General features: G+C 36.1%; 1 protein-coding gene across 16 annotated transcripts in view; it reads left to right on the forward strand.

Moving 5' to 3' along the window:
- Window positions 1-24,099, forward strand: part of RIMS2 (regulating synaptic membrane exocytosis 2) — a 738,692-nt gene that overhangs the window by 618,060 nt on the left and 96,533 nt on the right. For 6 of the 16 annotated variants that reach the window (XM_067537355.1, XM_067537357.1, XM_067537356.1 and 3 more), the window contains one exon: window positions 11,589-11,689. The exons of the other annotated variants lie outside the window; for them this stretch is intronic. In XM_067537355.1, the coding sequence (XP_067393456.1) occupies window positions 11,589-11,689 (101 nt within the window). The remainder of the gene's footprint in view (window positions 1-11,588; window positions 11,690-24,099) is intronic. 16 annotated transcript variants of the gene reach the window in all.

Below are 24,099 nucleotides of genomic sequence, written 5' to 3' on the forward strand. Positions count from 1 at the left end.
ATGAGGGTGAGTATGTGATGGATATTGAAGCATTTGGCATGGTTATTGAGTTTGTATATCCTGGAAGCATAATTAGTGCTGATGGCCAGCTCCATAAGGAGATGGAAGCAAAACTGGGAAGGCAAGTGGTTCCTTTTCAAGACTGACAAATATCTGGAAAAATAAGGAGATTCACACAAGAACCAAGATAAATGTATACAATGCCATTGTGATCCCCACATTGTTATATGCTTCTGAAACTTCGCAAATGATAGAAACTCACACGGGAAACTTAATGCATTCCATTATAGATGCTTGTGAAGAGTACTTGTTGTCCACTGATGGGATAAAGTAACCAACACTGATGTGTTACAAAGGACTGGCCAGCAGGCTGTAGAGACAGTGGTTGGAGAAAAAAGGCTGAAGTGGATTGGACATGTTGTATAGATAACAAAAAACTGTATTCCTAGACAATCGCTTGACTGGATACCACCTGGTAGAAGACAGAAAAGGGGACAACAACAGATGACAAGTAAAACCACTGAGAAAGATGTCACTATCATGGAAACAGACGGTAATGGAGAAAAAAATCTGGCCTTAGACAGAGGTGGAAAGACTGGGGCTGTCTAATGTATCACAAGGCACGAGAGCATCTAATATAAAAAAAATCTCAGGAGCATGCTCAGTGTTGGGGTCTCTGAGGAGGGTCAGTGTGACTGGAGCATGCTTATCACATACAGTGTTTGGAGAGTTTAGGAGCAAGCCTCTAGCAAGCTTTACTGGGCATAACACAGACTGCAAATGATGATGTTTGACAGTTTATAATTTAGCTAAATCTGAATGGATTTTCACAAGAATGGCCAAAAACAGCCCACTGATCCCAGGAATATATCTCTGCCAAATTTCAAAGTCCTTTTGCAAACTATGGAGATATTAGAGCCCTTCTTTTAAAAAAAACTGGGGGGAACAATATAGTGGGGAGTGTTAGACAACATTACTATACGGGTTATCACTTCTCTTATAAGAACATCTTTTACCTTTTCAGATCTCAGAGCTATTCTTCAGTATATACAGGAATCTGTGCAATGACCTCTGTGATTGGATGTAGACAGCTGGGTGGACAAATGCCACACAACACATCTTAGAAAACAAATGTGGGAAGGGATCTTTTGACTAAAGAAACCTCAATTATTATTTTTTAAACATACTATAGGATTTTTAATGTCCATGTAAAACAGTCAGCACTTCATTTTTAAGGCCTGCTCCAAAAAACCTATGCAATTTACCAACTTGATTTATCTAGCTCAGAAGAATATAGAACTGAGCTGATCCTGTCATTTTTTGAACTTGTGGTTCTAGTGAGTCTTGGTCTTTCTGTCCTAAATTTTAGATCACCAAGTCATCTCCTTCAGCTGTTCTACTAAGCAGTGTTGTTTATTTTTTGAATTACAGTCAATTTAAAGTAACATCATAAATATGTTTTAGGCATTGTGATAGAAATTGGTGTAATTGATGAGAAATATCCTCAGGGTCACTTTTTTAATGTATCAGACTGAGGCCTAGAAAAGGCATGTTGGCTAGTTGTCAAATAGAAAACCTTAAAGATGTGCTCCTTCCTGAGGGATTCCACTGACTTGAAGAGTTTTCATCATGCCCTTCCCCTGGGAGAACTGTGATTGATCCTTCAATCTCAAAAAATAATAAAGGAGACCTTTTCTAAAACAACTGACTTTGTTTCTTGTCCAGAAACATTTAACTTCTTTTCACAACAGCTACTCAAGTTCTCTGTGCTCATACTGTGTGTAGGTCATAGCTAGATGATGATAATATAAACTCCCTGGAAAGAATTGGTTCATACAGTGTCTTTCCAGAGGTCAGGGGTCAAATATCTGTAGGTCTTTCAGGTGGCATTGAAGGTAACTTTTGCACATTTGCCTATTTGGCTGTACAACCCCTGATTGTAGTACAACAATCATGAATACCAGCCACTACCAGCCGTTTCTTTGGAACTGTAGATCACAGGAATAAAGAGCAGCAGGATAGATTCACAATATAAGGTACAGGATGAGGCTCGCCAATCTTCTTACTCCAGCATCCTCCTCATTTTGGGTAGAATAGATAGTTTAGCCAATATGCTTGTTCCAGGAATAGCAGTGCTAGTTTCCTTGAAGACTGTCCTTAAAGGTCTCAACTGCAACCTGTACTTCACTTCCTGCATTACTCTTGCAATATAATAATTTGAGAAATTCTGTAATAGCTGACTCTGTGGAAACAGATGGTAAACATGGACATTTTCCTGGGTTGCACCATAGCTTGGCTTACTCTTAGGAAGAGTTTCACTGTTGTTAAGTGTGTGATATTCATGGGATATGAATAAAAGTAGTGGCAAGTACCCAGCCAGGCTCTCTCTTGAATCAGGAGGTAAGGCATATAGTAAAATATTTTTTAGGAACTGAGATGAAGTCAGAGTTTTTTTTGTTTTGTTTGTTTGTTTGTTTTTTGGGCGGGGGGGAGGCGGGAAGGAGTAGAAATGAAAGTAGAAATTGAATTAGTTAGAATGCTTTGAAGAATCTGAGGAAGCCTAACTTTTTGTTATTGCATGTAAGAGGATTACAGAGCTGTTGATATAGCCTAGTTTTGCTATTTGAAAAAAACACTTTAAAAAAAATGAGACCAAAATTCTTATAAAATGTTTGTCTGTTTTGAGAAGAATATTATTTTAGTAAGTTGTTTTAATACAAATTTGTGACTGTATTCGTTATAAAGCAAATTACCAGAGGGTTACCTCCTTTTCTATATTGTCTGGAAATAAGTGTGGCAATTTACAGTAATTTTGGCTAACATTTTATAAATAGGGTACCAAAAGTTAGTTCCCTAAACCCACATTGAGGCACCTCAATAAAATGGAAGTTGTGGGTATGCAGCACCTCTGAAAATCAGTCTCCTTGCCTTTTTATATTTAGGTGCCTGAATATGGTTAGGGGATAACTTGACTACAGTTACCATAGTTATATCATTTGTTTTAGCCTAAGTGTTTAGAAAAATATGTTACATGATTATAAAAATATATATATTTTTAATCTTTTTGGGTTGGAAAATGACCTGTGTTTCTTATCCCAAAGAGCTTTGGGGCATCTGTTGAGAGGTTGTTACTATTGGTTGGCCATAATTCTTAATGCTGACATGCTTCTAGTTTATTTGTATGTTTTAATCACAGTCATTTCATTTGGAATTAAAAGTTTATATTTTCTCTTATCAGCATGATATTGATTAAAATGATTCTACAACACTCCTAAAGCGAAGTTCCCCCACTCATTTTGTAGCCGCCTACCTAATGCTGTATGTTAGTATAAGTTTGAGGAAAAAACAATTGTATTGTAGTAGCTAGTGATGGATGGATGGATGGATGGATGGATATGTGATTGATTGACTGATTGATTGATTGATTGATTCCAAGGCCAGAAAAGACCATTGTAATCATCTAGTCCGACCTTCTGTATAACACAGGCTATAGAATTTCCCCCAAAATGATTCTTAGGGCATATCTTTTAGAAAACATCCAATCTTGATTTAAAAATTGCCAGTGATGGAGAATCTATCATAACCGGTGGATAACATGGAGTAAATGATAGCATAGTTTGTTACAAAGCTTGTACTGGCCTGGGTTTGGAATAGTCTTAGCCAGTGTTTTATTAATATGTGTTTTATTTGCTATTGATAAATGGTATGACATTTTCACAGTGTTTTTAGCTGATATATTAATGTAAAAGCAAACTAAAAAAGAAAAAAACCCAGCATTTAAGAGATTCATTCATATTCACTAAGTACAATATATACACACAGCTGACAGTTTAACCAGCTTTTCTCATTATTTTCTTTGACAATTGCGCTTATTACTATAATTTAGATCTACGCACTTATAGAAAACCAAAACTTCATTAATATCCAATAATGCAATTTTCCAAATACTAGTTTTCTATAAAAATAAAGATTCATTAACTCATTAACATTTAAAAAGTAATAAAATAGTTTAAAATTAGAGAGCCATTTGTTTTTTACTACATGAAAACAACTCATTAAGCTTTTTTATTAATTGAGTCCATTATATCTGTTTCTAGCTTTTTGACAAAAACCCCACATAAAACTCTTTTCACAAAATACAGTACTAATTTGGACAGTATTTCTCTCTCTTTTTATTTTATTTTATTTTTACAGAAAACAGAATACAAGTGAAGAGGTCTGGGCTTCCAGCCCTGTGCACGTTTCTCTAAATCATGTTGCCTCTGAACTGAGCTCCACTACCACAATGGTGGTATTTATATTCACAGCCCTCAACAATTCATATTACTTATGTTGTAATTTTTACTGCACTGGGCACATTTGTACTAATACATTTTGTTAAAAACACTTCAGATGAATATTTCATTCAGCTTTAAAATCAGTTATGAATTTAATAGCATTCTGTACTCTTCATTCCATCTCCTAAATAGACATATAGAACCTAACTGAAAAAATAGGCTCCCTCCAATATCAGTGAGGAGCATATGCAGTGGGTAACTATTGTATGCAGGCTTAGGGATCATTGTGATTACAAATACAGGGACTATTGTCAAATACAGGGACTATTCTGTTTTGTAGCAAAGTGAAGAATACGTGAATATTGAAAGAGAAACACAAATACTCAGACCTATAGTCTGTTCTAGTTGAAGCCCAACACAGGTCATTTTTACAATGTACAGAGGTCCACTTATGTGAAATGTATTCATTCTTTTCCAGACAAAGTGGATAACTTTGATACAGTTAGAGTTCAATACTTTATTCAGTTCAGCTAGTCATACACAGTATACAATATAAGGATTTCAGTCTATATATCAAGGTTAATTTAAGACACAGAAAAGTACAAAACAAAAAATATTAGTTAATATGAAAGATATAAAATGGAAAGAAAATGCTAATTAAATAATCATATAAATACTGAAATACTTAAACTTATTTAATTGCTTCTCTTGCAGCATTGCTGTAATTATGTAAGCTTATCAGTTATATTTCAATTTGAGTCTCAGATAGTCTTATTTTCTTACCAAATATATACATGGAGTAAGACACCTCATTTTCAAAACACTTATTTAATTGTTCTTCAAGGCATTTTCTTGAGCTTATTAAAAATGGCAGTCAGATTCCTAACTGGCATAAATTGGTGTAGTTCCATTGAAGTCATTGAGACCATCCCCTGACCAGCCTCACACAACTAAGGACTGAAAGATAACACAACCAGATGATCTGTGAGCTGGAATCTTCAAAAATAACTAATGATTTGGGGTGCCTCAAATTTAAGGTGTACAATTTGAGATCATTTAAAATGGCTGATTGTCATTAGGTTGGTGCTCAGTACTTTCTGAATATCTGTCCCAGTGGCATAAAAGAAAACAAAGATGTGGAGAAAACTCAAAAGGTTTACAAGTTGTTTAATTAAGAGAATGAAATGAGTTTGTCAGTGGCTTATATAACACATGTCATGAAATTTTAGCGAGAGATAATACAAATAACTATAATTGCAAATGATAAAATACTTGAAAGAGCAAAAATAATCTGTTTTATTAAATATCTAATTACCATTACTTACAACCACTGATGTTGCATGCAGTGTTATTGTATCCATGTCTGTCCCAGGGTATTAGAGAGACAAGGTGGGTGAGGTAATATCTTTTATTGGATCGACTTCTAAGAAGAGCTTTGTGCAGCTTGAAAGCTTGTCTCTCCCATCCACAGAAGTTGGTATATAAAAGATATTACCTCACCCACCTTGTCTCTTTAAAACCATTGATGTTATAGGTCAGATTATACAAAGACCTACTGTACATAAGAGCATAAGGCTGGATAGGAGGTGCAAAGAACCTTCCCACCAAATCTGCACATATATAGAACAACCCTTGTAATATACTGACTTCCCCAAGTGAGCAGAGAAGGATGGCTTCCCATATGCCCCTCCACACTTACCAGCAGAGGTGGTTTTTCACAGGAAAGCTGTACTGCATCAAAGGGCGATGCACCATCCTTGCTTTCCCTACACTCGCAGAGCCTATTTTTGTATGATGCACCTATACCCTGCCCCTGCTGTGAGTTGTTCCTTAGGCCCAACTTGGCCCTTACCTTTGATAGCAAACTACAAATTGCATATGAAATCAAATTTGTGATATTTATTTAAGATTAATCTTTTGTATTATTCCTCTAGCACAGAGGTGGTCTGTGAGCTATAAATAATCATAATGTGGAAACCATCCCCTAATAAGTGACAGTTCTGAAAAAAAAAAGTTTAAAAATATAAATGATATAAAGTATTTTGGATTTGCGGGAGTTTTTTGTTCTACATTTCAGTGATTTTTGGTGTGTTGGTTTTGGTTTGTTTTTAATTAATATTATTTTGGCTTATGATGAGAAAGAGAGACAATTGAAGAATAAATATACTTCTAATTAAAGTAAATTTAATGACATAGAATGCTTACATATTAATTACTAAACTTAGATTTCAAAAGATAGTGTATGTGTTGGCAAAGTTTTTTGATAGGGATTCATTTTCATTTTCATTTCCTGTTTCCAGAGGAACACTTAAATCCATATACAACCCTTATCTGCATTCAAAATATTCATAAACTGATGGCTGTATACTGCCTATAGTATTTTTTGTTTTATTTTACATCATACTCAGACTATGATAAAACTACAGTAGCATCATTATTAAATCTAGTGACCTGTAGGAGCTACAAGAATTGGTTAGCCAGAGAAAGGTTTAAAGTAGTTACTGGAAAAAATTCGAAGACATTTAATATTCCTGCTTGAACCACTTGACTGCATCCTGTATTTGCTTCATAAAACATGAAGCACGAGCATGTTTTTTGGCTTTTCTTTGTATGACACACTATTGAAGGGAACTATAGGCTAACTATGTTTGGACCTGCCTTGCTGTCTTTTGTATGGACTGTATTAATGAGAGTGGAAGTGCACAAATACCCATCAGTTCCCTCTAGAAAGTCTCTAATAAGGGTGCAAAAATGTAAATGCTAGTATGCCGTGAGTACATTTCTGAGTGTGGAGCACTTTACTTGGTTGACTAAAGTCATGAATTTAAATGAATTTGATGGATTTTATTCATTTTAATGCATAATTTCTATTACTTTTATTATTATTTTCTGCATTCTTTCTCCCCCTTTGTTTTTGGTTTACACATTGCTTTCATTTGTTTATAGAAGAAAAGAAAGCAGATCCAGAGAATGGGAATGCAGGTAGGGCAGTTTATTCAAAACCTCTTAGTGTGTTTGCCCTCTAGACTATGTAGAGCTGCAATATTTAGATAGAATATGTGTTGTACAGCTGATATACAGCATTGTTCTTCCTTTGATGGATGCAAAATTAGGAGTAGAAAACATAACATAGGAAATACATTTTGGGGTTTCCCTGGAGAATAAAACCTCTACTTGACCTTAATAGGTAATCAAATTTATACTGTCTCATTACAGATATAGTTGAATGAGCGTTTGTCTCCTTTGCATGCAAAAATCTGACTCTGTACACAATTGGGCTTGGGATAAATTAGATATTAACCACGTCACTAGTTAAAGCCTCTTTTTAAAACTGTTAACATGAAGCAAACATTTAATTTCCCAAAGTAGGGAAAAAATCCAGGAACCTGACACTGAAATAGTTGAATCTTTAATTCAGGATAAAAATAGAAACTTGGATTGTAAGCTGTGCTGGAGCAGTGCGTCTGGTGCCTGCCGGCACATTCTCAGGGCTGCTGTAAACTGTGGCCAGGTTCAAGCACCCCCAAGTTGCCATTCTGTAGCCTGGTATGATGAATTTTAGCAGCATCACAGCCATGACCACTTCCCCTGGACACATACACTCTGCCAGGATTGGGAAGAAGTTACACAGGACAAGCTATTTTGGCTCTTCGCCAGCCACTTTTCATCTGTCACCTATAGAATATTATCTATTAGTAAAATTCTGAGAAGGAGGTGCACAGCATAAGAAAATTACATGACCGGAAGCAGGAAGTTCATGTTTTTTCGCCGGCCCACCCCTGTCAGCCACAGGCCCTGCACATCTGGCTACGCCCCTGCATGGAGCTGATTCATGCCCACTACTGCAGGCTATGTTCAGAAGTAACAGCTCAACTGACAGATGCTACTCTCTCTATACAAATCTTTGAATACCAGTAGATCTCGACACTCTAGCAACACCTTTTCTCTCCTGTATTCCCACGCAATGGGTCACAGGTGAATTTAGCCTGCAGTGCTCAGTGACCCCTGCAGAGCTGGCTTTGCTGCCTATCAGTTCCATGCACAGTAGAATCACAGCTGATCTGCTGCATTATGAACTTCCCACCACACCCAGGATTTCCCCTTTGTGCGTAAAACTTACTTGCCGAAGATGTTTTAATATTAGATAAAAATATATTCTAACGTCAGATTTTGATTAATGCAATCTTATAACAGTCCTTAAGAACCTCCATTTTGTGAATTTTGGTTCATTTTTGTCTCTGTTGCTGGTCTGAATCCGTTTTTTATATATTTCTTCTTACTGAGACTACAATGAGCCATCAACTTCAGCTTCTTGTTTTTGACACATGGTCAATTCAGCCATCCTGCATTCCCTTCCTGTTCCCAACCAGAACATGTATCAAAATGGCTGTCAATTCTCACCATCTTCCCGTCCAGCTGTGATTCAGAAATATGGGGCAGTATAAATAGCAGTAGCAGAGTTTTCATTGATTTACTAGTAGAATTTAAGATTTCTTGGAGGAAGGAATTCAGAAGTTCATTAACAATGCTAAGACTCAAGAGAGGTAATAGGATCTATAAACAATGTAAGTCTGCAAAGTTCTCTCTGCAAGAAACAAAAAGTATCCCAGCATAATTAAATCAGCCGTGAGTCTATAAATTGGGCTAAAATTAATATAAAATAAAACAAAAACCTAGGTAATCTTACTCATTCAGGTAATTCATCAGTGATGTTCACCCCAGTACAAGGTCCTGTATACTATTAAAGGATATGTCTACACAAGAAGCACTACAGCATCAGAGCTGCAGTTGCACTACTGTAGTGTAGACACTTACTGCAGCAACAGAAGGGGTTCTTCCGTCGCTGTAGTAAAGGGCTGTATTGGGTCTTGAGCAGGGCCTCTGCACTTGGCTGATATTTGCTATAAGTTCAGGGCCTGTATCATAGTAGGGTTGGAGCTGTGCAAAGTATCAGCTTTCACTTTGTCAAATGTTCATATATAAAAATTAATATTAAAAATATTTGTGAGATTTTCTATATCTGACCAAAAGGTAATATTTCTTCATTTCTTACAATTTCCTCGGTTTTTCATGGCAAAAATGACAGAATGTAGACTCTTGCCAAATTTAACAGAAATGATAATTTCATAAGAGGGCACAACCAAAATGCTAATATTTTACCCTTCATCCCTTTCTCCTTTCATTAAAAACACCAAGAAAGTATAGGTTAATCTGCAAAATATTCTGTTTCCATGGAAATCTATTTCTTTTTTAAATTGGGGTGGAGTGTTTTCCTTCATCGTTAGTGACACTGGTGTGTTGCTTCTGTCATTGAAAAGAGAAGAAAAATATTCCAAGTGAGGAAGCATTTAGCTGTGCTTTTTAGAAGCTATAAAGAAATCCAACTACCTTTCAATCTATTAATCAAAGCACTTGCATCTCTCTTTTCAAAGTAGAAAATAAAATAATTATTGAAAAAGAAAGTTAATCAGTAACAAAAGCACTTTAATTAAATAGAAAATTACCAAAGAATCAGTGTGATCCATTGATGTTTGCCAACTATTGTTTCAGGTTTATATAGTAGCTGATTTAAATGTTGTGGAATATATTAGATTTATCTTCTTTTAGGATTTATCATCAGCTGCCTCTATTCCTCTAATAGCATTTTCTTCTTGTTTATTCGTTGTTCACTTTGATTTTTCAGCTCCAGAATTAGAATTTGGGGTGTACGGTTTTCTTTTAGGTAATTTTTTTTTAAGGATAAGCAGAGACCATAAGGGCATGCTGCTGACAGCACATCATGTTTATTTTTTATTTTCCATGCCCTTCCTCGCTTCACAATTTCCTTTTAAGAGTTTCACGTTTCGTAGTCAACCAGCATCTCTTGTACCAAGTAGTGCCATCAGTACAACTACCGCTAGAGGATATTCAAAACATAGTTTAGGAGGCCTCCACTTGGACATGTTTTACCACTTAGATTTCTCCTTATGACCCAGGGTTAGGGTTTAAGTGGGACTTCACTGATACATAAGAGGGAATAAATTTAGGCTCCTCTTCATTCTATATTTAGGTGCCTAAATAAATGGCCTGATTTTCAACAGTGCAGAGTACACAGCAGCTTCCATTCAGAAATGAAATTTTCCTTTGCAAATCTTTATCTTTCTCAGAAAAATGTATAGTTTGTAAGATATGTCAGTCAAAACTAATGTCACTTAGCCACAATACTGTAGGAAAAGTAATACTACTAGTTACATTGCTTCAGCTAAAAACTTTAGGCCTGAATCTCCACTCCCTTCTTTTTGTTTACACTGGTGTAACTGCAATGGAGTTACTCCTGATTTACATCAGAATAAGTGGGAGGAAAACCATTTAGATACACAGTATGTATCTATATATTGTTTGATTGGAGATAGCCCCTTTTTGCTTGTGCATTTGCCCACCATTTTGTTCCGGGCTGTTACTTTCTCATTTTTCCACCTCCAGTGTTCTCTCTCACACATCTGTTTTGGTACTTTCTTTTGGCATTTTTGATACTTTCAGCTACTGCGGGTTGGCTGAAAAGGCTGCTCCCTGAGAGACATCAAGCACCCATTTTCCAAACTGAGGCTAACTATGTGCTTGATCTCCTATAGCACAGGAAGAGTGAATCCTGTAATCACTCTTGAAGCTGAATGTCATTGCAAAGTGATACAGCAACACCACTGGGCAGGTTGTTAATATTCCTTTCCAAAATTAATTTTTAAAAATTCTTTGGCATATATTAAATTATGGTAAATCAAAACTAGGCCAACCAATCAGATTATTTCTAATGACCATTATTTACTGACAGACCCTTAAATCAGTCATTTCATATAAAAGAGCTAAAGTCACCATAATAGAACATGTCACAAGATCAATATCTTCTTTGGAAATAAACATGTTGCCTTTGCATTATTGTTTATTTTCTTTAAATAAAATCCTTGATTTCTCCTGTAGCAGCAATAAACTATTCAGTGAAACATTCTATTCCATTAACATTCTCTCCTCATTTGAAAGTTATGTTAATATGAACTGTGGAGAATAAAATATCTGTCAAGGTTCTGTTAAAATGGTTTATTCTCTACTACTATCTCTTGCAATTACGGCTTTTCTCCCTAGTTTTCCACAAAACTATAATTTTAAAACGTTTTTACTTTACCTGGAAATACATACACAGTAATTTAAGCAAAAGTCAGATTGTATCCCTTCTATTAGAAATTGCATGAGCATCACTTTAAACTCAGGACTGAAAATTAATTGCATATTTATTTATTTATTTATTTATTTATTTTTTTTTTTTTTTTTACTTAACAGGTGCTATGGATGTAGAAGAAAGAAATCGCCAAATGAAAATAAGCAAGTACAAACAGGCAGCAGGATCAGATTCCAGGCTGGAGCAAGATTATCATTCTAAGGCAAGGGCGTTTTGTTTTGAAAAGCAGCAAAATATGCTAATCTGAAACATTTTATATCCTTTTAGGCTGATATAGATGAGTGAAAATTGCATGGAGAGGGCTTTTTTGTTTCACTAAGAGGTTCTTGCTTGTCTGTTGTAATGTAATTGAAAGAAGTGCTGCAAACACACAAACCACTATAATATAAAACATTTTTGACTGCTAAAATTTAAGATATAGGGGTTAATTGATCAAATGTAGTGTTCACTGCTTCAAAAAGTGAGAAATAACCATTTAGTTGTCCAGTGGACTGAACAATTAAGAGCCAAATTTAGAAAGGTTAAAGAGGAAGTAACAGACTCAGGAAGTACCTGGAGTCCTAATTCAGAAGGAGATTCACTAAAATCCATGCCTGAATTTCATACTGTGGAGCCAGCAGTAATACAGCCCTCAAAACTGATTTTTTAATAGTTTTTGTTGGCCTTCTAAAGACTTCCGCAACACAGACATCAGAATTTTTATTTATTCTGGTAGTGAAAGTTTAGCCATTAGAAAGATAACCATACCAGTCAAATCAGTACACAAGATTCCAATTTAATTGTGGTGATTTGCCAGCAATCAGGTTGAACATGTAGCAATGCGGTTGTAAATTTATTATCCAAATTTCCTGTTATCTGGAAGTGGGTCATGTCATATACTATTTGTTAACTGTATTGAAAATATTTTGATTATTTTAAATTTCCATTACACAAAATAATTCAGTGTCCTCTCTGAGACTGGATAAATCAAGGTCAGACTGTAAATGGTAAACATAAGACCTCTTACCTATAAAAGTTTGCTGAGGAAAAGAACTATTGCAGACATTCTATGTTAATTGTTTAGTTCATTGCTCAAAATAATGGGGAAGATAAGGTAAAACTAGGTTATTTAATATGTGAAAACAAAGACGCCATTAATTGTATTAAGTCCTATTAATTTTATAGAGAATTCAGGTTTATTTAGTAAATTGCTTTCTAGTAACATAATTCCTGATAGCAAAAATTGTATATAATATTGTGAGAGTATTACTTGAAGACCTCATGAGAAATCCTAGACAAAATGGAAGTCTATTACTGAAAAGATTTAAAATTAATTCGAACAAAAGGAAAACTATACTGTTATGTTCTGAATATTTAGACCAGTAGATGCATTGTATGACTTAAAGGATGTATTCACTCATAGTACTTAATATGTAATGTAAGATACATGGCTTTGTAATAACATTTAGAAGGGGGTTTGGGTCAGGAAATGTTTTCATATTTATTTTATATGGAAACGTCACTTTTACATTTTTTATACATTATGTCCTCTCTTGAAAGGCATTATCTTTTCTTGTACAGGAATGGACTTGGTGCTGTGACCAGACTTCCCCATAAATAACTGCAGTGGTCCTCTTTATTATATCAGGATTTTGAATATATAAATATATCTGCAGTTATTCAGCCAATTCAGTTGCTCCCTCAGTGCTTGATTCTGTCACCTTAGTTACACTGTGTAGTTCCTGACTCAGTAAGAGAGCAGTGGGACTACATGTGCAGTAAAGTGCATCACTGGGCCCTCAGAAGGGTTTCCCAAAGAAAGCCATATAGAACACAGTTATTCCAAAGATAAACTTCCTCCCCGTGCCGACACCATCTCTCGCTGCCTCATCATTTCTGTTATATCCCCCTGAATTTGAGTTTATATTCACCATTATCGTCCTGCATGGAGGATGGAAAGTCTGATATGGGATTGATTTTTGAAAATAAGTATTTCTTAATTATGCAAACTGTCTCTAGAAGTATACTGTCAGATTTATGTCCCTGCCAGGCTCCACTTTTCAATATTGGAAAGGGAAAGATTTTCTTTTAGCTGATGTGACTGCAGACTATATATATATATATATTTGCAGTGTTGTAGCCTTATGTTGGAATTAAGGGTGACCTCTGGTATGCTTTTTAGCAGGATAAATATGCTTGCTCAGAAGGAGCTGTGTGGTAACTTGTAACTGCTGGCAATACACTGGTCATAGCCCTCAGAAAGAAACCAAGGCACGGGATCTGGCTTTTTAGGCAGACCAGCTAGTTGGGGTTGTTGCAGTATAAGGTACAGAACTGTACAGCCTTAAAATCCCCAGTCAGAAGGGAGTGAGACGTGGGGCTTTGTCCAGGAGAACTGATGGCTGGGAACTGGAAACCTCTAAGTGGTTGCCTTTGAGGACCACAGAGGGGGAAATACAAGTGTAGTTATCCTGAAACTGTGACACTTACTACCACAGGATAGTATTGAAGTAAAATGCTTAGTAGGATTCCAAAAATTATTAGATATATGAATAACCATGCTCTGTACTGCCTCTGGTCCCCTGGCCAGGGTAGGCAGAGAGCTTATTTCCCAGGATTCACAGAGAATTTCCCTTCAAGTCAGTGGGTCTCCTCACTCCCATGGAGTAAGAGGCTCTCTCTCTCTCTCTCTCTTGGATAGTGGTGGGGAGGAGTGGGGGGAGGAAGAGAGGGGAACACCTTCCTCTCCTCCCTGTCAGCTACTCTATTTGCATTTTGGCTAACAGTCTCTTGCAAATCTGGAGCTAAATGAGAGGATCTGATTCACCCCTTTGCTTTTAAAGCCATAAAATCATTCCCCAAAAGCAAAGAATATGGAATATCTGACAATACACCTACAACCAGCAGCCCTGACCCTTCCTGGGTCTATAGAAATCTGTGCTGTATGTAGAGCAAAGGTTTTTACACTAGTAACTTTAATCTGGATTTCACATCCTGGGAACGTTTGATGGGGTTTCATGACATGTGGCTTATCTATAGTTTTATCAGTCCCAGTATCTCTCCATCAAAAAATGTTTCCCTGTTGACTACCACCTTCTACTCCCACTGGAGATTTGATGGATCTGCACCCAGAAGGGCACAGCATAATGTGGGCAGTGGTTTGAGATCTGAGTGTCTCAGTAGGAACTTTGATATTGTGGAACAGCACCAAGTTCCACACAAATATTCCAACAATTATCTTCCAAGATAACAGCCAGTGGCTATACCAGATCTCTGCAATGCTTATGTGGTTTATGGTATTTTCCCTTAGAGAATTCCTAGAACCAGTGTCCTCTATCACAATGACTTGTTACCTAGAAAAAGGACTACAGTGTTTTGAAGCAGTAGAGGAGAAGGTAAATAGAGAAGAGGGAAAGATCAAGATGGGAACAATGAGGCATTCTATAATGAAAGAGAAGTGTACAGCTTTGTTATTATTGAGAAAGAAAAGGCTGAATTCAAAATAGGAGTAAAGAATGGAGGAAAAATTCTTCATGCTCATGGAACTCAAATTCATACTACAGAGAACAGTATTTTATTAGAGTGATAGCTGATGCATATATTTTAACAAAAACCCTCTATATATTCATTTTGTATGATACTGTAATTCCATTTAATCTACAATGACAATCCAAGTCTCACAATTGCCAAATATTGTGTCCAAAATACATGTATGACCAGGAATGCACTGTATTTGATTTGGGAGAAAAGTAGTAAAAAAAGCTAAGGCCATATTTACTTTGTGATCCCGTTAGAACTCATACGGTAACTGGATCAGGCCAAATTACATTGTGGACAAAATACTTCCTTGAAATACCTATATGCTCAAGAGGTAAAGTTAGTGCTTCAGTATGGGTGACTTTCATTTGACTGAGAATTGAATGAAGGACAGAGTTTTGCTTCAATTTGTAGAAATTTCCTTCTTATCTATTTTTTGTGCACTGCTTGAGATATTTGCCTGAATGATACTTTTGTGTGTGCTGCCCTTCCAGTTTGTACCATTACAGACAATATATTAAAATGTGATTTACCTCTGTACTGGAGAAGAGTTAGACACCTCTCTTTGTGTTCAATATTTTGCATGTCTAAAAAATAGCAGCCAAAAGAACAGCAGAAACTACCAGTACAGTACTGAAAATGTTCTTTGCCTGTAAGCCCTCAGAGGTGGAGGGGAGAGGGAATATTCGTCAAAGGAGTAGTTTCAGACCCCTTGCTCGCATCACCAGATACTAAAAGCTGGCGATTTGTGGCCTGTGTTCCAGGGACTGGTAGCACTTTCTGCAGGTGTGTGGGCTCAATCTTCCATGCTATCAGGAATTCTGGGGCAGATGCTCAGCTGGTCTTCTATGGAGCTATGAAAATTTATACCAGCTGAGATTCTTTCCCTTTGCATCTATAATTGTCTCTCACAGTTTCCGACTAACTGTTAGATCTAGTTAGAATATCCTAAATAGAACCTAAAACTTTAGGCTGGGATTTTGAAGGGTACCTAAGAAAGTTAGGCACCAAATTCCATTGAATTTGGAAACATATCTCCCTTAGGGCTTTTTTCACACAGAGTGTTAGACCACACCAATGGGATTTAAATTTTAATCTGCACCAGCATGTCGCACACTAACTTGCTCTTGTGGACCCAGCTGGTGTGCACTAAACGTTCCCAAGTGCGTATTAACGTATTCCTATTTCAAACACACAGTTGGAAACTTTTAATGTGTACCAGCAAGGTCCACATGGGCCAGTTAGAGCCTGGCATGTTGGCGTGGACTAATGCACCATGTAAACAAGTCCTTAGACTCCTTTTAAATTTCCAGATTTAAGGGATAAACTTCTAAATATATGGATTGAGCTTGAAAGGGCTAAATAATTAAAATGGAGCCCTGAAGTGCTACACTGAAGAATAATTGAGGGGCAAAGAAAAGTAACACTGATAACACCCCATATAATTATCCTGTGGAACTCAAAGCCACAGGAAAGCTAAATTTCTAGTAGGATTCATAATAAGATTAGATACTTAGATGAAAGAGAACATCCACAGTTACATTGTATGGAGGATTTTTAGAAGGGATATAATAAACCCTTATGCTTCAGGACATAAGCTAACCACTAATTAGGGTTAGGAAGGAACTTTCCCCAAGAGCAGGCTATTTGCTAACTGTTCATTACAAGGTTTCTTGTACTTTCCTGTGAAGTATCTGGTGCTACCCACTGTCAGACACGGTACTGGATTAGATGCATCTTGGCTCTGATCAAGTGTGGTAATTCCTATGTCCCCATGAAGTCTGTGAGCACTGAAGTTGCCAAACACTGTTTTGATTCTTGATATATATTAGTTCTTTTCATTGCTTGATGACAAACAGCATATGATAACGTTAGTAGAACAAAAATATTATATCTATAGAAATAGTTCATCTCCTTTCTGGTGTCACTTATGACATGTAAACTTCCAGTCAAGAGTACTTATTATAAACAGTAAAGTTTGTGGAACGGGATGTTGACATTGCAGATTTGTTTCCTGCTAAATCCTGTTTAATGTGAAAGATTCAAACATGTATTTTTCAAGATTTACATGAGGTGAAATATATTTCAAAATTCTAGGTTTGCGTTTCACTGGCAAGGTGATGATGAAAATTGGGAAATTTCTCTCCTTTCTTTGATGTAATATAGCCAAGTCCTTCATCAGTTTTTAAAATATTAATCTAATGTGTTTGGATATAAATGCAGACTAATGTGATTGCTTATTTTGTCCTCAATGGCTTTTTTTTCTTCTGGGATTGTTGAAATCCAAATTACAAGATAAGCATTTATGTTGCACCTGTGTCACGAAACTGATTAGCTGTAGTTTCTTCTCCATTTGTGAAGTTCAAGCTGTGATATTGTTCTATTTATTTTGCTTCCACTCCTTTTTATTTTGTTTTTAATTTTTTAATTTCTGTTTCCTGCATTATAACCTTAGTAAGGGTGCTGTTAAATTTTATGCAGATGTTTTCCATGGAAAATTTTGTTTAGTCAAAAACCCAATTTTCCATCGAAACGCAGTTTCAATTGAAAATTTCAATCAGCTCTAATAATGATCTCATGTTACTTTTCATAAAAAATAAGGGTATTAATGCTATTGTCCTACCCAAATTCCAACTAGGGTAATCATACCCTGCCTATCTGATTTTCTCTCACAATTTTTATTAAATAGAATATCTTCATTTTGTGTCCAAAGTTAGTCTGTTGCTATAAACTGATAAACCATTACTATATTTTAGATCAGAGGTGGCTATATTTTCATGATGAAGTAAATGATCTCTGTATATAGTTTATATGTTAGTTTAATCAGTAAAAGTTTTGGAGATATAAAATTATATAAACAAATAATTTGCTAACATTACGTAAAATAGTGCTGTCGAAATAACTTGTTTCAGTTGTCTAAGACACACAAAAAACAGAATTATGTTTCTTATTGTTAATAAAATGGTGTCCTATTTGTATTAATAAAAGCTGGGAAAAGCAAGGAATAAAATTAGCTGGATTAGGGTATAATTTAGATAAATATCTCAGTGCTGAATTGAAGTACTCATGAAACAGTTAGTAAATTAACAGTTTAATGAGTTAATTGAATTGATGAGGGGGTAAAAGTGTCAAGAAAGGAAGAACATTAATGTTGTGTCTCCAGTCCAGAGACTTTTAGTACTAATTAGTTTCTATGACAGCCAGAACAGACGGAGAAAGAAAATTATTGACATTTAAAGAAGGTTAGCAATGGCAAAGCAGTGCTTGAGTGCATTGCCAAACTACTAGATAAGCCAGACACATATTAGCCTGAATTCAGTAGGTTTTTTTCCATTTGAAAATGTCAAATCAGGCATTAATTCATGTCAGCAAAAGTATAAAATGTAGGGTGTAAAGTCATTGTATAGGGGTTACATCGAATATGCCAAAGTGTGTGGGATTGACAGTGAAGGAACCAGACCAAGATGTTTGGCCCATGCCAGGTGTTTCAAAAAGGACCTTAGATCTTCCCAAATTAGGCAGTTGAGGATGTGGAGGGAATCCTCAGCTGGTGTAAAGCTGGCAAAGCTGGCAAACCTGGCCCAGGTTGCAACCCCCATTACGATGAGGAAAAAAATTTCATGGCTCATGACATTGTATGTATGGGATGAGGGATTGTGGTATGTGTGTGGGAGGGGGCCCGTGTTACAAGTTTGTACTGAGCCTGAAAAAATTATGCTTGGGCCCTGGATGTCAGAGCCAGAGTGCACAGTACTCTGCAGTGTTTACTGGCATGATAGCCACTAGGGAGCCACTACAAGTTGGGGAAAGTTAGAGCAGTGCTTAGGTATAGCTGAACTTTTAGCCCAAAATCAATATATGTTATGTGTCAAGAAACCATTGTGAGGTATATTATACTTATATGTGTGTATAGAATTATGCATACAGTTACATTAACAACAACAAGTAATAACTTGGGCCTTTTCCTCTCATATACATCAGTTTTATCACTGTGTAACTACACTGACTTCCGTGGCGTTATTCCTGATTTATACCAGTGTAAGTAAAGGCAGAATTGGGCCACCAGCATGCTGGTTCACAAAAAACAGTTTGACTATAATAATGGTTCATATGTAATAGTTTTATCATGGGTGACTGATTACTTTTTTAAAAACCAGCCCTTATTTTTGTAAAAATAGCATAAAAAACAATTAAATTCATTTTCTGTGAAAAAATTCTGCTTCCATTGAAATCAGTGGGAATCTGGCCAATTCTAGACTCTTTCCAGAGAGCAGATTTGACACTTTTTTAGAAATTTTTGCCATCTGTTATACAAGAATTTAAGATGTGGAATCACATCAAATTTTCCAAAGCTCTCTACATTTTATATCTCATGTTGGAATATCCTCTCTCTCTCTTTCTCTCTCTCTCTCTCTGTCTATATATACACACACACACAGATATATATATGTTACAATTAATCCTAGGGACTATTGCCATGACTTTTAGCTTATGTATTGAAACTAATGCATGTGTAAATTTAGCTTGAACGCATAATAGAGCTAATCAACAATGCAAATAGTCATACACTACTTTTGTTCTATTGGATGCAGATCCTGCATTTCTGAAATCAGTAGAAGCAGCATCAGAGCTGTGAACCCTGTTCCTTGTAGTTCTTTCTTTCAGAAAACTTTTCTGCCCCTTTGTGTTGAGAACACCATTAAAACATGAGATGTGAAATGCAGCATTTCTTGCCTGCCTGCATTATCTGCCCTTGGGGAAATAATTTTCACTTTTTAAAAACCTTTATTAATTTATTGTTAGATAACACATATTACCTAATGGTACATCTCAAAGAGCACCATCCTACTCCCATTGAAGTGAATCATTGTTTTTCCATTGACTTTAGTCGGAGCAGACTTGGTCCAATGAGAACCAACAAAATAAGAAGAAGAATACATCACAAGTCATGTTAAAAACCCAAATCCCAGTGGTAGATGGAGGTAATAGTTATACACAAAAACATTCCCAAGAGATGTCGTCTTCTCATCCCAACGCAGATATAGGAAGTAGTACAACATCGCCATTCATTCCTGTTCATGAGATATATTTTTTTTATAAATCAGATTTTGAAATGGTTAGAGTATTGAAACAAATTTAATTTCACTAGTAGAATTCCAAGGTATAATTCAAATTTAAGGTATAATTATCAAATATAATCAGTCTTCCCTCATAATTAAGTAAAAATCAATCAATATAGATTATAAGGCATATTAAAAGTTATAATTAAAATTAAAACTTGGCAAAAAAGAAATTTCCCACATCTTTCTTAGAAGAATCTTCTCCCTTTTTTTTTTCTTATCTTGGAGAATATATGATTTTTCATCTAAAACCTTTTTGCAACATAAATTGAAAATTAATTATTTTGAAAGAACTTGTCCCCATATAAACCACTTTGGGAAAAGTCGTCTATCACATAGTCATACCTGTGCTACCTTTGTTCTATAGTTCAACACAGATTTACTCATAAGCAAAAAATTATAATTGTATTTTTCTACTTAAAACTATGTCAAATGTTGAAAAGAAATTATATAACCTTTCTTTGTATTCAATATTTTAGATTAATTACATTTTTCAGAATTAGGAGTTTGGTGTTTCATTTTGAAATCATTTTTTGTTTGGAATGCTAAATCACATTTCTTATTTAAAGACCAAATCTGTCAATTATTAGATTCCCACACCAGCATCAATGATCCTGTTATTAATGCTTAATTTCTACATATTTTTTACTCTGAACAAATTTTCCAAAAACAAACAAACAAAAACAAAAAAACCTCTCCCACATTTTATTGATTTACAATTACCTAAAGCTCGTAAGAGACAATCGTAATTGATTACTTTAAAACCTGCAGAATCAAAGTGTTTCAAGAACGGTAAAAAGCTGGTAAATGTATAGGAAGTAGTGCTGATGGCATTCTTCTTTCTTTGTCAATACTAAACCAATACCCTAACATGGTGTTATGTAATGTTGTGCTAAGGGAGATGCTATATTTTAAATGAGATTAAAAACCAAAGTCATCTCCCTTTTTAGTCACAAAAGATCTCAGAACATTTTAAGGGCATCAACCCCAGTATCCTAGTCAAATTGTAATGTGGGTAAACTATTTTCTGAAATGGCCTAAATTCCTCCTGCAATTTCAACTGGGTGGATAGTCTTCATTTCTTGTCCTAAAATGTTACATATTTTTGGTCTATATTATCATACTGATCTGTGTAATCTGGAGACGAGTTTGTAAATAATAGTCATTCCTCCAGGTGGATATGGTAATATCTTTTATTAAACCAACTTCTGTTAGTGAGAGAGACAAGCTTTTGAGCCACACAGAGTTTTTTCTCTGTGTCTCAAAAGCTTGTCTCTCTCACCAACAGAAGTTGGTTCAATAAAGGATATTACTTCACCCACCTTGTCTCTCTAATATCCTGGTACCGACACAGCTACAACTACACTGCATTTTTGGCTAGTTACAACTGGTTAGTTATGACATGCACTGGTTAGTTACAACATGCACTGCTTGTTTAGTGAAAAGTGACTACAGTTTGAGTTTGAGAGTGAGTAAAACAATCAAATTAGAATATTTAGAAAGTGCTAGATGTCTTTCACCAGCCTAAGGGTAAACAATCTTTCTCTCTCTAGTTCCTCTCTCCTCCAGAGGTGAAGTTCAAGGTACAGAGAAAGTGACATATTTTTCCAATCCCTACATAAGAGAGACTGCAGTCATAAGATCTATCCCTGTAGACCCTTTTCCTCAAGTTACCAAGGTAAATGGAGTAATGGTGCTAAGGCAATCTACCTGGAGGGAGCAATTGTACATTTTAGGAAACAACATTTTACACATTGAGGGGGTCCCAGATTAGCAGATAGTATGTGCTCACTGCTGATTTCATCCCCTTGCTTAGATATATGAGTCGTCAGAAAACCTGTAGCCAAAGAGTGTTCTTGACCTGGTACATACTATTTTGTGTGGACTTTTGCAAGGTTTGTCCTGAGTGTCAATAAAAACAAGACCTCAGGGGGAAAAGATCTATGGGCTCCCTGTAATCTTACCCACTAGGGAAGCCCTGTTTGATAGAATATCTGTGATATGGACATTTGAGGACCCTTGAGGTACAGTCATGTGAACATGATTTATGTCTTGTTCTTGAGCAACTGTGTTACATCTTGCACTGAGGTATTTTTGCTTAGGGAAATAAAAACTCACCGGATGGATCCTGTCCTGACCCAGCTGTTCATTTAGGCAGGAATGCCATTGGAGGTGCTGACAAGTCCAGGTACACATTTTACAAAAAGCATGATTAAATTTTTATATAAAGAATTGAGGATTAAGGTGATTAAAACCTCACCCTACTGTCTCAACCCATGGGCTTGTTGAAAGTTTTACTGGGCCTCAAGGGAAATGTTTAAAAAATAGGAAAGTTTTTATGAGACAAGGAAAGATGATTGCCCTGCCTTCCTTTTGCTTCACTGACAGGCCTTGAAAGGTTTTTCACATTTTGTGACAGGTGAAAGGGCCAACAGATGTAATCATGGAAACCACTGGTATAAAACAAGCCTCTGGAGAGTTTGGCTTCATACATCCTGAAGATGTTCAACCTGTGTGACTGTTTGACTCAGATAAGGGAACTTGCCCAGAAACATCTGGAAGAGATCCAATCCACCCAGAAAATCATAGCCAAAAGAGGGACTTTAAAGCAGAGCAGAAGATCATAGAGTGAACTGATAGCAAAGTGGCAGGACTTTGTGAGGTTCAGAAGAAGGTGAGCACTGTCATCTACTAAAGGTTTATGCCAGACAGATTTAAGAGGCAACAAAAATGGCATGTGAACTTTCTGAGAAATGGAAAGGAGAAAATACAAGAGCTTCATTTGAAGATATTTATCCCAAGCCTACTTGTGGGAGATGAAAGGCCAAAAGGAACCAGAAGTGGAACTGCTGACCATCAACAAGAATTAACCCAGTTAATCCGTGGGTTAACCACAGATTGTGCCAGAAAATATCTCAGTGGTGGGCTTGACAATAAACCCTAATGTGTGTGCTTGGGCTCACCAGGAGGTAAAGTACTTGGGATACATAATGGGAAAGTTAAATCACAAATGTAAAATCTTAACCCAGCCATTAAACAACAGACCAAAAGAGGGTCAGGGATTTTTTAGTTGAATTAGACAATATAGCCCACATTTTCCACCATTGCAATTCCCTTAGAAGATCTGTTCTGGAAGCAAAATCTAATAAAGTGAAGTAGATTGTGGACTGTGAATTGACTTTCAGACCTAGGAGAACAGCTTGTGTGTGATTGTCATGGCTTGAACAACTCAGATTTTTAGCAGCTAATTCTGTGTCCAGGATGATACATTTCCAATAGTATTTGGGACATTGTTGTCCCAGAAGAATAAAGAACTGCTTATCAACTCCTTTAAACAGAAACAATTACTTCCAGAGACCAGTTATGTTTGAGTCAAAAAATTAATATGTGTCAATTAAAAGGATGCTGCGCAGGTTGAAGAATTATCTTCTGGGGCAAAAGTTCATCAGGCACTCTAAGAGCTTCACTTGATGAATAAACAGAATGCCACATTTATTTGTAAGTCATCAATTTTGTAAGTGAAATTAGATGGCAGACTATCCAATCTCTCTTAACTAGCAGTTGACAAGCCAGGAAATGGGCCAGGAGTATGAAAGGGAAAATTGATATGCCACCTGTTCCAAATAGCTCCAAGAAAGAGTTTTGTTTCTTTTCCTTTTCTCCTGCCTTTCTTCATTAATTTTTAATTTGGGAAAGGCTGGTTGGACAGAGGGTGCAAAGTCTTCTACCTCTTGCTACTCCATAAAGAATTCTTCTTCTGAAGCTCCTATCTGTTCATCCCCCGCTTTGTCCGGGCTCAGTTTTTTTTTTTTTTTTCTTTCTTGTTCTTTCCTTCTACTCAGAATTTGTTAATTTTATCCTGGATATAAGGAAGCTTTTCCTGGTGTATCTGTGAGCATGTCCCCACCATGCTGGAATCAACAGATCTTGCAGTATCCTAAAGTCCACTCACAGGGCAGATCAGGGATTATCTGCT

This window comes from Emydura macquarii, unplaced genomic scaffold (assembly GCF_026122565.2).
Source record: "Emydura macquarii macquarii isolate MOO-44397 ecotype Brisbane River unplaced genomic scaffold, CSIRO-AGI_Emac_v2 contig_383, whole genome shotgun sequence".
Taxonomy (NCBI): Eukaryota; Metazoa; Chordata; order Testudines; family Chelidae; genus Emydura; species Emydura macquarii.